Source organism: Oncorhynchus tshawytscha, linkage group LG31 (assembly GCF_018296145.1).
Source record: "Oncorhynchus tshawytscha isolate Ot180627B linkage group LG31, Otsh_v2.0, whole genome shotgun sequence".
NCBI classification, from domain to species: domain Eukaryota; kingdom Metazoa; phylum Chordata; class Actinopteri; order Salmoniformes; family Salmonidae; genus Oncorhynchus; species Oncorhynchus tshawytscha.
The window spans coordinates 12,992,349-13,010,695 of record NC_056459.1 but is presented as its reverse complement, the minus strand read 5'-3'; the positions used below and the strand labels follow the sequence as shown (position 1 = coordinate 13,010,695).

Genomic DNA, 18,347 nt, shown 5'->3' with positions numbered 1-18,347 from the left:
TTGAAAAATGAATGTAAAATCGAGTAAGATGAAAATGAACAAACTAAAGGGTGTGCAGTGTGTAGGCCCACTGAGTGTACATTCTGAACCTTGTTTGAAGTCAGTAGGTCACATGACCAAGGAGCTATTGAAATTTGAAATTTTGAAAAAATAATGTAAAAATGTGTGAGATGAAAATGGACAAACCAAAGGGTGTGCAATATAGAAGGGTAGTCAGTGAACATTCTGAACCTTGTTTGAGTCAAGTAGGTCACATGACCAAGGAGCTATGGAAATTTGAATGTAAAGAAGTTTGTACTTTGTTTATGCTCCCTAGCTAGTTCAACTTGGAATACAAAATGCTGCTCATATTTCCACACGTTTATTAGCTTTGGAAAGTGAATTAATGTCCAAATCGTGAAAATAAAACCTGAGCAATGTTGTGCACAATTTTTCCAACATCATGACACTTATTAGGAGTCTGTGGCTCAAGTGGTTTGAAAGCTATTGAGGTCTGAAAGAGTGAAAATCTGTCAAAGTTCCAACTTGAAACTATCTTTCCCTCGGTGGCTATCGTCTACAACATCACAGATGTCATCGGAGGATTGATTACCTAGGAAGTTAGCAAGCCAGTGAGGCAAGGTAAAATATCACAAATAAAACTAGATAAAGCCAGAATAATAATATACTTGTTGAGCATAGCCATAGCCATCAGTCTTGTGTGTTTTCATGGTGTTCACATACTCACTGCTAAATTTGTCAAGGTCCCGATATCAGCATTTAGTTTATTAGCTGTGAGCATTCGTGTGCATCCCTCAAACGTGACATTTCCCAAAGGGCACAACACGTAATTTCAAAATGGATAATTTGGTAATATTTGGCTGAGACATTGATCAATGAGATTACAAACTATATTCACCCGCTCAAAAAGACAGCGAAAAGTTAATTGAGTTTCCAATGTGCTTTCAACCATCTAAAAGCACAACCAATTTCAAATGGAAAAACAATGTTAAATTTTTGGCTAAGTCACCTAAATCTCTATCACTGCGCTTTCAACCATTTAAAAGCACAGCAGTGTTCAAATGTGAATACAATGTCAGATATTTGGTTTATTCATACAACATATTAATGTGTTATCTCTGTGCTTCATCTAATAGCACAACCAAATGACCTGGATTGCAGTTGAGATTATATCGTTTAATTGCATTCATTAACATTTATTTTAGGTTGACTTGCAAATGTGAATTTGACATATAATTTGTTAACTTAACAAAAACTTAATAGGCTATTTATTGTATTTCAAAAGTGCTATTGAATCCTTTGATTGTCAACGCAAATATCAAATATCAACATTTGAAGGAGATTTATCTTCTGCTTCGAAAGTTCCATCTGTGCCACTAACTTAGTTTGGCTTTAATGCCAGCTTGTCTCTCAATTAATAATTGATCAAAGAAGCATTTACTTCTGTAAGAAGCATTTACTGTACATTAGCCCTATCCATATAGGCCAATTCCCATGAGGGTTAAAGGTACACATTCAATATATTTTATACAAGGTTTGTGTATGTTGAAATTTGGTTACCATGAAGACATAACCCAATGGTTGAAATGTGGTTACCATGAAGACATAACCCAATGGTTGAAATGTGGTTACCACGAAGACATAACCCAATGGTTGAAATGTGGTTACCACGAAGACATAACCCAATGGTTGAAATGTGGTTACCATGAAGACATAACCCAATGGTTGAAATGTGGTTACCACGAAGACATAACCCAATGGTTGAAATGTGGTTACCACGAAGACATAACCCAATGGTTGAAATTTCACCCTCAAAACAACAGTTGATTACTTTTTCCAAATCCAATGTATTTTCCATGTAGATTCCACGTCACAATATGTTGACAAATTACTTTAAAGCAATGTTAACACAAACCATATAGAAAGGGGCTACTTGCAAATGTATTTTACATGTATTTTAATTAAATACATTACTTGGCACCAGTATTATTGGCTATTTGTCAACTAGCTCTCGCAGTCTCAAGTCAGAAATAAACATTCGTCCATGTTTCTCAAACGTCAAATTTGAAAGTTGTTGCAAAAGTCAAATTTTTAAGTATTTATGGTTAAGTTTAGGCATTAACTTTTAATTGTAAGTGTTAGAATTAAGTTTAGGCATTAACTCTGAAATTGTAAGGTTAGGCATGAACTCCAAATGGTTAAGGTAAGAGTGAAGGTTTGGGATAGGCTTGCTGGATTCGAGCGTGCTACCTTTGGCACCTGAGGCAGATACCTATTCGCCATCCCCGTCCACAACGCCCGAGAAAAACTTAAACCTACTTGAAGGTAACAGCTTTCACTGTTGCCCCTGATGGCATGGGATGGATAATACATGCTTTTGAATTAAATACATTTCTTGGCGCCAGTATTTTGTTGTTTATTCTGATATAAATGCATTGGTCTTTAGTTTATTTTGTAACAAGATACATGACATGTCAATGTATCTTTGCTCATCTCTGCAGTCAGACAGGGTTTTATGGTTCTGTTGGCTTTCCTGTCTTTCTCTCTGGGCTCTCCTGTCTCTGATAAAGCCTGATGATCTTGGTGTCATGTAGTTTCTTCCAGGTCTTGATCTCTAGGTTGTAGTCGTGATTAGCGTAGAAGATGACTCTGGTTTTAGAGTGTCTCTCAGCATAGTAGTTAGGATATTTACTGTGGTCCTCAGTGATGAATCCATACGCATCCACCTGAGACAGGGCAGAAGGAGAGAGAGATGATCTCAGATGCTACCATGTTCCTCTTACACTGTTGTGCACTACTTTAAACTAGAGCCCCATTTTCAATAAAGAGCATTATAAGACCATCAAATAACTCAATGGTCTGTTTCAGCATAGTCATGGTGCCAAGTCAGCGATGTACAACAACGTAATTACATTCAGTAGATGTAGTGCAGCACAGCACTCGCTTCTAAGATACTTCTAAATTGAAATTGTGTGTGTGTGTGTGTGTATGTGTGTGTGTGTGTGTGTGTGTGTGTGTGTGTGTGTGGTGCAGACTAACCACATCACAGGTGTGCAGGGCCAGGAAGAGTGTGAATGCTCCGTTAGTAGGTCTGCATATAGCCCAATAAGAACCCTTCAGCGCCTGGGACCACATGAACCTACGAATGAGGAGCACAGATACACACACAGTTTCATTTCAGAAGTACAGTTGAAGTAGGAAGTTTACATAACCTTAGGTTGGAGTCATTAAAACAAATTTTTCAACCACTCCACAAAAACTATAGTTTTGGCAAGTCGGTAAGGACATCTACTTTGTGCATGTTTTATTTATTATTATTTCACTTATAATTCACTGTATCACAATTCCAGTGGGTCGGAAGTTTACATACACTAAGTTGACTATGCCTTTAAACAGCTTGGACATTTCTGGTGGCCGGTTCCCCTCTTTCCACTGGTATTCTCTGCCTCTAACCCTATTACAGGGGCTGAGTCACTGGCTTACTGGGGCTCTCTCATGCCGTCCCTGGAGGGGGTGCGTCACCTAAGTGGGTTGATTCACTGTTGTGGTCATCCTGTCTGGGTTGGCGCCCCCCCTTGGGTTGTGCCATGGCGGAGATCTTTGTGGGCTATACTCGGCCTTGTCTCAGGATGGTAAGTTGGTGGTTGAAGATATCCCTCTAGTGGTGTGGGGGCTGTGCTTTGGCAGAGTGGGTGGGGTTATATCCTTCCTGTTTGGCCCTGTCCGGGGGTGTCCTCAGATGGGGCCACAGTGTCTCCTGACCCCTCCTGTCTCAGCCTCCAGTATTTATGCTGCAGTAGTTTATGTGTCGGGGGGCTAGGGTCAGTTTGTTATATCTGGAGTACATCTCCTGTCCTATTCGGTGTCCTGTGTGAATATAGGTGTGCCTTCTCTAATTCTCTCTTTCTCTCTCTCTCTCGGAGGACCTGAGCCCTAGGACCATGCCCCAGGACTACCTGACATGATGACTCCTTGCTGTCCCCAGTCCACCTGGCCGTGCTGCTGCTCCAGTTTCAACTGACCTGAGCCCTAGGACCATGCCCCAGGACTACCTGACATGATGACTCCTTGCTGTCCCCAGTCCACCTGACCGTGCTGCTGCTCCAGTTTCAACTGTTCTGCCTTATTATTATACGACCATGCTGGTCATTTATGAACATTTGAACATCTTGGCCATATTCTGTTATAATCTCCACCCGGCACAGCCAGAAGAGGACTGGCCACCCCACATAGCCTGGTTCCTCTCTAGGTTTCTTCCTAGGTTTTGGCCTTTCTAGGGAGTTTTTCCTAGCCACCGTGCTTCTACACCTGCATTGCTTGCTGTTTGGGGTTTTAGGCTGGGTTTCTGTACAGCACTTTGAGATATCAGCTGATGTACGAAGGGCTATATAAATAAATTTGATTTGATTTGATTTCCAGAAAATTATGTCATGGCTTTAGAAGCTTCTGATAGGCTAACTGACATTTTTGAGTCAATTGGAGGTGTACCTGTGGATGCATTTTAAGGCCTACCTTCAAACTCGGTGCCTCTTTGCTTGACATCTTGGAAAACTCAAAAGAAATCAGCCAAGATTTCCACAAGTCTGAAGGTCAAACGCCTGAAGGTACAACGGTCATCTGTACAAATAATAGTACGCAAGTATAAACACCACGCAGCCATCATAACGCTCAGGAAGGAGACGCGTTCTGTCTCCTAGAGATGAACATTTTTTGGTTCGAAATGTGCAAATCAATCCCAGAACAACAGCAAAGGACCTTGTGAAGATGCTGGAGGAAAGAGGTACAAAAGTATCTATATCCACAGTAAAACGAGTCCTATATCGACAGCAAGGAAGAAGCCACTGCTCCAAAACCGCCATAAAATAGCCAGACTACGGTTTGCAACTGCACATGGGGGCAAATATAGTACTTTTTGGAGAAATGTCCGCTGATCTGATGAAACAAAATAGAACTGTTTGGCCATAATGACCATTGTTATGTTTGGAGGAAAAGGGGGAGGCTTGCAAGCCAAAGAACATCATCCCAACCGTAAAGCATGAGGGTGGCAGCATCATGTTGTGGGGGTGCTTTGCTGCAGGAGGGACTGGTGCACTTTACAAAATAGATGGCAACATGAGGATGGAAAATGATGTGGATATATTGAAGCAACATGTCAAGACATCGGTCAGGCATCAGTCAGTTGGAGTGGCCATCACAAAGCCCTGACCTCAATCCTATAGAGAATTTGAGGGCAGAACTGAAAAAGTGTGTGCGAGCAAGGAGGCCTACAACCTGACTCAGTTACACCTGCTCTGTCAGGAGGAATGGGTTAAAATTGACCCAACTTATTGTGGGAAGCTTGTGGAAGTCTACCTGAAACGTTTATCCCAAGTTAAACAATTGAAAGGCAATGCTACCAAATACTAATTGAGTGTATGTAAACTTCTGACCCACTGGGAATGTGATGAAAGAAATAAAATCTGAAATAAATCATTCTCTTTACTATTATTCAGACATGTCACATTTTTAAAATAAAGTGATGATCCTAATTGACCTAAGACAGGAAATTTTTAAGAGGATTAAATGTCAGGAATTGTGAAAAACTGAGTTTAAATGTATTTGGCTAAGGTGTATGTAAACGTCCGACTTCAACTGTAACATAGAAGCGAGTGCTGTACTGCACTGCATGCACTATGTGATCACGTGGTTCTACCTACACCGCCTTCAGAAAGTATTCACGCCCTTTGACTTATTCCACATTTTGTTGTGTTACAGCCTGAATTCAAAATGGATTAAAAAAATAATTATCACCTATAAACCATGAAAAAGTGAAAACATGTTTTTAGAAATTTTAGCAAATGTATTGAAAATGAAATACAGAAATATCTAATTTGCATAAGTATTCACACCCCTTAGTCAGTACATATTGGAATCACCTTTAGCAGCGATTTACAGCTGTGACTCTTTCTGGGTAAGTCTCTAAGAGCTTTGCACACCTGGATTGTACAATATTTTCCCATAACTATTTTCCAAAAAATGTCAAGCCCTGTCAAATTGGATGCTGATTATCGCTAGACAACCATTTTCAAGTCACATTGCGAGGCATTGGAAATCCTCCCTGCTCTTTGTGATAGAATATGTGTTTGAAATGCACTGCTCAACTGAGGGACCTTACAGATAATTGTATGTGTGGAATATAGAAATGAGGTTGTCATTCAAAAATCATGCTAAGCACTATTAAGGCACACAGAGTCCATTATTATGTGACTTGTTGAGCAAATTTTTACTCATGAACTTATTTAGGCATGCCATAACAAAGGGGTTGAATACTCATTGACTCAAGACATTTCAGCTTTTCATTCTTAATTCGGAAAATTTTCAAAAAGCATAATTCCACTTTGACATTATGGAGTATTGTGTGTAGGCCAGTGACAAAACAAATCTAAATGGAATAAATGTTAAATTCAGGCTGTAACACAACAAAATGTGGAGAAAGTCAAGGGATGTGAATACTTTCTGAAGGCACTGTAGCTGACTTGGCGCCATTACTATACTAGTAATTTCTATGTTGTGTGTCTCCTTAAAAATAATTTAAGCCATTAAGCAGACACTTTTATCCATAGCAATTTAGAGTAATGCGTGCATACAGTTTCACATGTGTGGTCCCAGTGAGAATTGAACACACAATCATGGGATTGCTAGCACCGTGCCCTATCAACAGAGCCAGAATTGACCACATTGAATATGCCACAAAGTAGCTGGCAATTCCTTAACCGTATGTGTGTTGAAGGCCACTAGGACTAGTCTGGGTACTAGTCTGTTTGGCTACCATTTCACTCCTTATACACCGTGTCATTGCTAGAGAAGACAAGTCCATATGGAGTTGGCAAGAGAGCTGAAACAGACTGGTACCTAGGCTACACTAGGACCTATTGCATCCTCCTCAAGCAGAGGGCTAGCCTTCTCTCCTTTCATACAACTGTTATTGGACGCTGTTTGTTATACCTGTTACGGGCGTATCTGAGGAAGTCAGGGTGAAGAACATAGAAGCGGTTCTCATCAAACTCTCCTGAGTATTGCATCCACGGTCTGCAGATAAGACAGCAAACACAACACTGAGCAGTGTGTTTGTGTGTGTGTGTGTGTGTGTGTGTGTGTGTGTGTGTGTGCGTGCGTGCGTCAGAACTGGGTTCAAAAACTATTTTAAATCTAAAAATGACTTTAGCTGAGCTTGCCTGGCACAATGGACCAATAGATAGTTGTGAGAGCAAAGAGTGTCAGTGTGTGAGACCACGTCACAGGCTTACCGTCTGTTCCTGTAGGGTCCATCAGAGACAGTTGTCCTCCCCAATAGACCCTTTAGCCACTGGAAATCCCTCAGCCCCTCTGGAATCAGCACATACTTTATACCCTACACAGAACAGGCACACTCAGCACTCAGCAGTATGTGTGTGTGCATGCCTACGTGTGGGTGCGTGAGTGTGTGTGAGTGTAATAGGAATTTCCATGTGACCTAAAGAGCAGAGCAGTCGCAGATTAAATCAATAAAAAAAATCAATCCGGTTTATTACAAGTTACAACAGGGAGACACCTACACCAGAGAAGTAGAGAAAATGTCTAACTGGCCTTCTCTGAGAAGACCCTTATATCCTAATCAGCAGACAACTGTTCTGTAAACACCAGCCCGACAGGCTTGTAGGAAGTCAAAACAAAAGGCAGGGACTTTGTCATCTGCTACAGAACCACACTGTGTTCTTCCACAGAAGACAAACCAACAGTGAATAAATCAGTATGTCCTTGGTCCTTGAACTTGGTCCTCCAGTCTGGCGTCAATTGCTATCAACAGATAAGAGAACAATCCATAACATTCAGCTTCAAGTCTAGTGACCATCAAGCTGCACCCAGTGTCACAAACAGAACACTGGAAATCACGTGTAAAACAGAAAGGGAAAACATAGAAATATGCTTAACATTGTGTTGCACTCTAAACTGAAAATATGAACTTTATTGATCTTAAATGTCTCCATTACAGTGAGAACTTAATACCATCTCAGTCATGAACCTTTAAAAAGTCACTGTAGTCCCGTGTCAGTACAGCAGCAGCACTTCAGTTACCTACCTTGTCATGCGGTGCACTGTTGTAGCCGTATTTCTTGAATATGAGAAGAGACTGGGTGATGGAGTGGGCGGTGTGAACGTAGACCGAGGTTCTGTTGCCTACATCCTCCTCGTAACCCTTGGTTACGGCACCATTCATCCTGACAGAGACAGGAACAGGGACAGAAACAGGAAGAGAAAGGCAAGGTTTGTCATCACTCATCACGCAAATGTTGACCACCTCCATTACATTGACACGATCATGATAACTGGTAAGTATGTTGCACACATAACAGTTGTGTTGTCTATATTGTAACATGTCTAATCCTAATTGGCAATATCAGATTCTGACTGTGTCTGTATCATTCTAATGCGATTCAACCTACTAATCTATGTATGAGCTCATAGTCGTTCATTCAGCCCTATTTACACAGGCTCCACTGTCCGAAATCCTTTAATAACCTTTACAAAGTCAGACCAGGTGAACCAGTGGAGCAGCCCAGCTAACATGGCGACCATTCTGCCCCTGAAAAGTTTACATCTGTCCTTTCATTCACCCACAATGCTTCAAGCTAAGCAATCAGACATTTCTAGGCAGTCAGTCCCCATCAGCATCCCAGCCAATCCCACAATGCACTTAAAAGGTGTGTGTCTCATATCCCTTCCCTCCCTGACACAAATGGACCCTGCCAGATAAAAGAAAATGGTGGATCCAGGGCGGAGAGAGTGAGAACGTCCAGATAGCAATATTGTAAACTAAACGCTTGAGATGTATGTGTGTTATTCTGTATGTCTATGTGTGTGTGTTGCTGAATAAATCCCATTCCAAACATACGGTAACCCTACCTTAATAAAACAATGTACAACAAATATTTGATGTAGCGAACATACTGGAGAAAATAAAGTTATATGGACTATCCTGTTGGTGTTATAGTAATTCACCCTGCTGGGACTAAAGCCCTACTGTGATGAACACCTCCAGTGCTTGCCAGGAGTACGGCCAGCAGTTAAACTCACAACCTGTTTTATTCTCATGGGAGTCTATCTCCTGACTTCAAACACAAAGTCATGATCCAGAACCAAAAATAGGTTATAGCTGAAACGTTAATATCAACATGTTTGTTTTAATTAGCTTAGCTTTTTATCCTTCCTGATTGGTGCATTTTGTTTCTACTGTACATTGCAATGTGCTGATGCATTCACTCACAGCAACACACACAGAGACACACACACCACACACACACAGACCACAATGGCCCCACTGACCGGAACACATAGTCGTGAGCATCTATCTCCTTGCCCATCCTAGAGCCGTTGAGTATTCCTCCTGTTGCCACCACAGCACAGCGTATACACCCAGGGTTTCCCCGTGGCAAGAGCAGGGGCTCTCTGGGCTTGGGAATCAGATCCACCACTGCCTTTATCTCTGTAAACACACAGATCCAAAACCTATTTTTTGGGGATTCAATAAAGGGGCACGTTGGAAATACTTTGTAACCACTCCATTCACAATGTCTTAATAATAAAGGTCAAGAAGATCTACATACCAGTAGAAACAGTAAATAAACCATTGGCTCGTTGATGAAAATAAACTCTGACACTTTACGTTGCATAGGCTGCAGTAAAAATCCGTTCAAGCCCGGTACAGATACAACAGCCGAGACAAGACAGTTTTATTCAGTTTTAGAATGAAGTTAACTTGATCTGAACGGTCTCATGACGCTTCTGGAGTTTCCAAGATACATGGAGTTAAAACATCCAGTCAAACTGGTCCAGCATGCATACAAGGCACTATGACATTGACCAAAAGGGCCTATAGGGTAGAGATTCCAAATGTGTCAAACATTGCTCAAATGTTAAAATGCGCAAAAGTCACTTGGATAATAGAAACAAGCACAGAAGGTTGAATAAATGACCAGAACATGAAGGGAAACCATAGCCAATAGTTTTATTTCCCATTTTTCATTGCAGTGTCCCTTTAAAAGTGCAATATGCAGAAATCGCTCAACCATTTCCTGGTTGCTAAAATTCTAATAGTTTGCCTAATTTCAGTTTGTGTGACAAAACAAGAAACTATGGTATAGAGAATCATTCTACCATCTAATCCGCTGTGAAATATATTTTCCATAAGAAAAAATACTGTATTTTCAGCTGTTTGAATATGGTGTACGCTGGTGTACTCAACGGTGTGCTGGTAAAATCACTGGTGAAGCCAAGCCAGGAAGAAAATGCCATATTACAACCTGTGTTAATAATAATTGCGTTCTTTGCTCTATAACCTGTTAGTTCATATGCCATGCCACCGTGATATATAGACCTAAGGCTGAGACAATAAATTAAATAAGAATAAATTCAACCACACCTTTGTTTCATTACAAAACTAGAGAACAACATCTGTCTGGTGAAGTCCACAAAACATATTGCATGTAACAAACAGTTATATAACCTACAGCACGGTCAAGCAAGTTAATGTTTCTGACATTTCTGGACTATTAAACAACTATTGATTTAGAACCAAGTCTAAATAAAAACAGGAGCTAACTCCACTATTTCAGCACCGTTTCAAATTCAGTATTTCAACATCATCAAATCACTTATGCTTGGTCTAATACAGAGACAATTAAAAGATCCCCAAAAGGATTTAGTCCTATCCACATAAGCTAAATATGATGTGGCTGTCCATGTTTTTAATTTCTGTGTTCGTGAAGTAGAAAAAAGTTGTTGACTCACCCTACTTGTGGAGAAACACCAATGCCATCCTCCTCTCTTTCATGTTGACGAAACATACAGGACACACTTTTATTCCTTTTTGTTCTAGCCTACCTGGCTAAAATGCTTGCTCGCTACCCTACCTTCCTTTCATGGGCAACGTTAGCTAGTTAACATTAGTCTTAGTCTAGCTACATATTGCTCTCAATTTGATGTGATTGGAGGGAAGCCAAATCCAAACTGGCTTCCTTTTATAATGTTTTTTTTGGTGCGGCAGGACCGTTCACAGTTGAGCTCACTCAGTTTTTTCTTTCTTTATTTTGTCAATTGTTTGGGGCAGCCTGACTTCCCTTGGCATCCATGAATACGTGCCACTGTACAAAACTGAAAGTAGCAAACATGTAACTTAAGAAATGAACTATAGAAATGGAAACTTAGAAGAGATCTACCACTTCTTAGACTTGCTTTTAATAAGAATGACAGATTTATAACTCACAACTCTATGTGTTTTTGGTGGGGTTCACCCCAAAAGTTACATATAGCAGCTTTAAGCAAAGGACTTCCTTTGGGCAATCAAATGCATATGCCACTTGCTTTTTCCATTCTCCGTCTTGCTGTTTCTATCTTTATGTCATAATCCTGAGGCTGCACACCTAGGGCTGTGGCTGTATTTTATCATCCGGTTATTGTCATGCGAAAGACTGCCGGTCTCACGGTAATTTACATTTAATTGACATAAACAGTTCAGCGTGGACAGGCCTCCATAAATACTGTACAAGCAAGCAGCTGATGGCCAGAAAACAAAGCACTTTCTTCTGAAACTCATCTGTCTATTTTGTTCAGAGAAATGAAGGCTATTCCATGCGAGAAATTGCCAAGAAACTGAAGATCTCGTACAACTCTGCCTAGAAGGCCAGCATCCCGGAGTCGCCTCTTTACTGTTGATGTTGAGACTGGTGTAGGCTGTTTTCAGCTGTGCTAACATAATTGCAAAATAGTTTTCTAATGATCAGTTAGCCTTTTAAAATGATCAACTTGGATTTGCTAACACAACGTACCATTGGAACACAGGATTGATGGTTGCTGATAATGGGCCTCTGTACACCTATGAGGATATTCCATTTTAAAAAAGCAGCCGTTTCCGGCTTCATTTACAACATTAACAATGTCTACACTGATCAATTTGATGTTATTTTAATGGCCGAAAAATGTGCTATTCTTTCAAAAACATGGACATTTCTAAGTGACCGCAAACTTTTGAACGATAGTGTTAATGGGCTGCATGATGTAACTTTAGGCTAATGAGCATTTGAGAATGTCTCAAAAAAAAAGCTTTGTTCCTTGCCTCAGGGTGCACACACTGTTCTCTCATCAAGTGGTCATATTTTTCCACCATCAGAATATTCTCAATTTTATCTTTACTAATATGTAAAATGAGTTTTTTATTTAGAATGTCCCATTATTAAATGGACAGGAACACTGGCAAGGGAAAAAATACATGCCATCCACATGCAAGGGTGCATCTTTGGTTTTAGATGTGGGAGGGACATAATATTTGTGTTTTTAGTTATTATAATATTTTTACCCAGTCGGATTAACACGCCAAGCAGCCAGGCCGTCTGCTCGGAGGCATCCACATGGTCCTGAAAACTGGGGGGGGACAAGAATGCAATTTCAGAACGCCCCCCCTGTCCCCAGTGAAAGTTGCACCCATGTCCATATGCACTGGAATAGCAAATGGAGGCACTTATTCACAGGTTCTCTTTTCACTAGTGCACAGCAGGCTACTATGGTTATTTCACTCCACACATCAACAACTGTTTGAGGGGCAATGTTGCCTCTCTGTGCGTGAAAGGTGATATTCTGCCAAAACTCTGTATGCCATGGGCTTTCCAACCCTGTTCCTGCAGCTACCCAGATTTTAATTTGGGAACCAAGTGAAATCTGTTTGGGAACATCAATAGTAACATGTTTTCACAACAAAACATATTTCATTACACTGTTGACAGTCCCTGTCTTTGCGCACTCGAGAAAGGAATGAAGGAGAAGGGAGATGGAAATGCAAGGTGGTGAGATATTCTGTCACTAAAGATAATGCCCTAGTATTAGGCCATTCCAAATCAAATACAAATTCACTGTAATTGTAGGGTAACTCTGTAAGTCGCCCTGCACAATCAATGAACGAACCAACCAACAACATCGCCTAGGCATATATGTTGTCTCCCAGACTCACGGATAGAATGTTTGAAGAATAGCATTAAGCTAAACAGTACATCCAGTAATAATAATACTGACCATACTCAAAGACGATTACAAGAGCTTGGGCCTACGCATATGCATAAGCTCTAATATGGGTATGGGTGTTTTTGAATGAATAAATCCCCTTCGAAAGCTGTCCATTTCCTTCTGTTAGGCTTTAGCTGTTAGGCTTTGAAACAACATCCACAACTCCTATGTTTTCCACTCAGTTTCAATCTAAGGTTGAACTTCTTTCTTCTGGTGTGATTTTCCATTGTATTGGCAGTGATGTCAGAGTGGTTAGAGGGACCACAGAGCCCTGAATACCCAACCAAAAGTGACCCGATGATTGTTTAGCGAGTTGGGTACTACCAACACATGGCCAGAGTGCATAAAAGGAGATTACTGTAACTCAACGGTCACGTGTAATTTTACTACTGGGCGGTAATAAGCCCAATCCTTTAGCCAGTGTAGACATGCCCTCTTTAACACTGTATTATTTTGTGATCTAGCCAGCTATGATAAGTACCAAAGGATACAGTGCCTTCGGGAAGTATTCAGACCCCTTGACTTTTTCAACATTTTGTTAGGTTAAGGCCTTATTCTAAAGCCTTATTCTAAAATGTATTAAATTGTTTTTTCCCCTCATAAATCTACACACAATACCCCATAATGACAGAGCAACAACAGGTTTTTAGAAATGTTTGCTAATACATTTTTAAAAATAAAAACAGAAATATCACACTTACATAAGTATTTAGACCCTTCACTTAGTACTTTGTTGAAGCACATTTGGCAGCGATTACAGCCTCGAGTCTTAGGTATGACGCTACAAGCTTGGCGCACCTGAATTTGGGGAGTTCCTCCCAGTCCCAAAGCCACTCCTGCATTGCTTTGCTGTGTGCTTAGGGACGTTGTCCTGTTGAAAGGTGAATCTGTGCCCCAGTCTGAGGTCTTGAGCACCCTGGAGCAGGTTTTCATCATGGATCTCTCTGTACTTTGCTCCGTTTATCTTTCCGTCGATCCTGACTATTCTCCCAGTCCCTGCTTCTGAAAAACCTCCTCACAGAATGATGCTGGAACCACCATGCTTCACCGTAGGGATGGTGCCAGGTTTCCTCCAGACGCTTGGCATTCAGGCCAAAGAGTTCAATCTTGGTTTCATCAGACCAGAGAATCTTGTTTCCCATGATCAGAGTCTTTAGGTGCCTTTTGGCTAACTCCAAGCAGGTTCCTTTCATTGAGGAGTGGCTTCCGTCTGGCCACTTTACCACAAAGGCCTGATTGGTGGAGTGCTGCAGAGATGGTTGTCCTTCTGGAAGGTTCTCCCATCTCCACAGATAAACTCTAGAGCTCTGTCATAGGGACCATCAAGTTCTTGGTCACCTCCCTGACCAAGGCCTTTCTCCCCCGATTGCTCAGTTTGGCCGGGCGGCCAGCTCTATGAAGAGTCTTGCTGGTTCCAAACTTCTTCCATTTAAGAATGATGGAGGCCACTGTGTTCTTGGGGACCTTCAATGCTGTAGAAATGTTTTGGTACTCTTCCCCAGATCTGCGCCTCGACACAATCCTGTCTCAGACCTCCACGGAAAATTCCTTCGACCTCACGGCTTGGTTTTTGCTCTGACATGCACTGTCAATTTTGGGACCTTATGTATAGTTGATGTCGGAAGTTTACATACACCTTAGCCAAATACATTTAAACTCAGTTTTTCACAATTCCTGACATTTAATCCTAGTAACAATTCCCTGTTTTAGGTCAGTTAGGATCACCACTTTATTTTAAGAATGTGAAATGTCAGAATAATAGTAGAGAGGAATGATTTATTTCAGATTTTTTTTCTTTCATCACATTCCAAGGGGGTCAGAAGTTTACAGACACTCAATTCACTTCCTGGCTGATGTCTTGAGATGTTGCTTCAATATATCCACATAATTTTCCTGCCTCATGATGCCATCTATTTTGTGAAGTAGACCAGTCCCTCCTGAAGCAAAGCACCCCCAAAACATGATGCTGCCACCCCCGTGCGTAATGGTTGGGATGTTGTTCTTCGGCTTGCAAGCCTCCCCCTTATTCCTCCAAACATAACAATGGTCATTTTGGCCAAACAGTTCTATTTTTGTTTCATCAGATCAGAGGACATTTCTCCAAAAAGTACGATCTTTGTACCCATGTGCAGTTGCAAACTGTAGTCTGGCTTTTTTTATGGCGGTTTTGGAGCAGTGGCGTCTTCCTTGCTGAGCGGCCTTTCAGGTTATGTTGATATAGGGCTCATTTGACTGTGGATATAGATACTTTTGTACCTGTTTTCTCCAGCATCTTCACAAGGTCCTTTGCTGTTGTTCTGTGATTGATTTGCACTTTTCGCACTAAAGTACGTTCCTCTCTAGGAGACAGAATGCGTCTCCTTCCTGAGCGGTATGACAGCTGCGTGGTCCCATGGTGTTTATACTTGCGTACTATTGTTTGTACAGATGAATGTGGTACCTTCAGCCGTTTGGAAATTCTACCAATAATGAACAAGACTTGTGGAGGTCTGGAATTTTTTTCTGAGGTTTTGGCTGATTTCTTTTAATTTTCCCTTGATGTCAAGCAAAGAGGCACTGAGTTTGAAGGTAGGCCTTGAAATACATCCACAGGTACACCTCCAATTGACTCACATTATGTCAATTAGCCTATCAGAAGCTTCTAAAGCCATGGCATAATCTTCTGGAATTTTCCAAGCTGTTTAAAGTCACAGTTAACTTTGTGTATGTGAACATTTGACCCACTGGAATTGTGATACAGTGAATTATAAGTGAAATAATCTGTCTGTAAACAGTTGTTGGAATAGTTACTTGTGTCATGCACAAAGTAGATGTCCTAACCGACTTGCCAAAACTATAGTTTGTTAACAAGAAATTTGTGGAGTGGTTGAAAAACAAGTTTTAATGACTCCAACCTAAGTGTATGTAAACTTCCAACTTCAACTGTAGACAGTTATGTGCCTTTCCAAATCATGTCCAATCAATTGAATTGACCACAGGTGGACTCCAATAAAGTTGCGGAAACATCTCAAGGATGATCAATGGAAAGAGGATGCACCCCTGAGCTCAATATCGAGTGTCATAGCAAAGGGTCTGAATACTTATGTAAATAAGGTATTTCAGTTTTTAAAACATTTTATTTAAATGTATTTATTTATTTAATCCATTTTAGATTAAAGCTGTAACGTAACAAAATGAGGAAAAAGTCAAGGGGTCTGAAAATTATAAAGTCAATAAAGTCAAAGGCACTGTAAATAATGAAAGTAGGTGTCATTATATCTCGTATTCAAAAGTCTACACAGCTAGAGAGGGAGTTGGCTCTATGAGCTGAGCTGCCTGACAAATGATAGTTCTACTCCTGGACACACACACCTGTGTAGTTAGTGTAGTCCATAAAGCCAAAGGGGTTATTGAAGTAGGCTAGTCTGTTCCACTCTGACACGTTGAGTAGTTCTCCGTGGAGGTACATCTGGATGTCTGGTATAAAGGCCTGCTTGAAGCCTGTGTTCTGGGAGTTCCTCAGAGACTGGGGACAGGTCTGGCACACACGCACACACACACACACACACACACACACACACACACACACACACACACACACACACACACACACACACACACACACACACACACACACATACACACACACACACACACACACACACACACAGTTTATCTAAGATATTTGTGAATGATTTGCATATCCTTGACCAGTGACGGTCTACTCTAAAACACACAGGCTTACCATCTGCCTCTTTTGCTTGTCCCGGACATAAACATCCTCAGAAGCCCAGATGGGATATTGCTTGAAGTCCTTTTTTTGCAGCCGGAGCATGGGGGTCTCCTTGTGTGCAGACCCGGATCCAGCCGTAAAAACATCTCCTGTTGTATTTTTACAAGGACAATTCGTTTCGCAGAGACGCCCTCCCCGAGGAGCTAGTTGTAGTTTTTGAAAATAGCTAAACAATATAAAAGATGACATCATAGGGGGTTTTCTCATTATATTTTCTTCTTATCTTTTTGAGTACAGAACATCTTTGTTTTTTCAGTTATACAATTTTAGATTCAGATTTATAGGTTACATTGAAACACTGTTATGGTGCGAAGAAATTATGAATATGATGTCAAAAAGTGGTAAAATGTCCCTTTAGCTGGCCAATTTTAACAGCCTTCAGAGGTAAATCCTAACTTCCACTGAGGTCGAATTTTCACTTAGACATGCACTGATGTCATGTAATTCTATCAACGGAACGATAGGATCCATACACACAATAATGACAATATTTTACTAGCACTTCAATGTTTATAAAATATATATTTTTTCAGATAAAACCATAGAGAAAAATGTTGGGCTACAAATGTATTTTGAAAGTATCAGAAAACATCAGTTTCCCTTCATCATTTCACCTCTTTTTTGGGACATTATGATCAAATCAAACAGTAATAATTATTATCCATTATTACATGTCATTATTAATATGTAAGTATTAATGCAAGTACAGTTTAACAAGTATTGTAATCAATAATTTTTACACTAAGTACACTGCAGGGTAATGGTTACTGCTGTACTGTGCAATTAGTGTAAGAATGAATATACTCAATTACACAGTAATATGTGCACTGTAATTAACTAATTTTCATTTATATTTATGTGGTCAAATGCCTCAAATAGGCATCAAATACAACAATTGGAACAAGAAAAAAATATGATTGAGTTTGAGTTTTACTTGTGAGTTTTTATCCTTGTTGTGAATGTCCCCCACAATGTGTAATCTTAAAGGCTAAATACCGTCCGTTGACGAGCTAAACAAGTCAGATATATTGCTATTTTTTGGTGCAGAATACATACCCGATGCTATGATCAGAGATTTGTCCATACAGGAGCACATAGAGCAATGCGCACACGGCGACCATGAGCGCCAAGGTGAGAACTCCCCGGAATTGGGCTCTCATGTTCAAGATAGAGATTGAGAGAGGATCTGCCTAAGTACAGTTGAGACAGAGACTATAATCATCTTCTTAAGAAGTGTATGGTCATGGTGGGATGCGCTGACTTGTTTTTTTCATACCTCACTCCTGCCCCTTTTGGGCACGTGCCTGGTTTCACATTTGTGCCAGCCAACAAAGACAGAAATAAAGGTTCATAAATGGTTCTTCCTCAGTGCTTAAGGTCCATGGAGAACTCTTGCCCGATAAAGAACCTTTGAATTAAAGGACAAGTTCCCTTTTTCAACATAATTCTATTTTTAAGGTAAATGCCATGTTACAGAAGTGTGCAGACACTTTTTTAACAATTT

At 40.6% G+C, this 18,347-nt stretch overlaps 1 protein-coding gene across 1 annotated transcript; it reads right to left on the bottom strand.

Annotated features, from left to right (window-relative positions):
- Positions 1–202: 202 nt before the first annotated feature.
- On the bottom strand, positions 203–18,056 carry LOC112229683 (alpha-N-acetylgalactosaminide alpha-2,6-sialyltransferase 1-like). Its single transcript, XM_024395640.2, has 9 exons — positions 17,900–18,056; positions 16,796–17,009; positions 16,423–16,588; positions 9,343–9,502; positions 8,099–8,237; positions 7,287–7,390; positions 6,985–7,068; positions 3,040–3,139; positions 203–2,726 (listed from the first exon to the last, which is right to left on the bottom strand). Exons 1-9 carry the CDS (start codon positions 18,001–18,003, stop codon positions 2,514–2,516), a joined length of 1,284 nt encoding a protein of 427 aa, XP_024251408.1. The 5' UTR covers positions 18,004–18,056; the 3' UTR covers positions 203–2,513.
- Between the last annotated feature and the right edge of the window lie 291 nt (positions 18,057–18,347).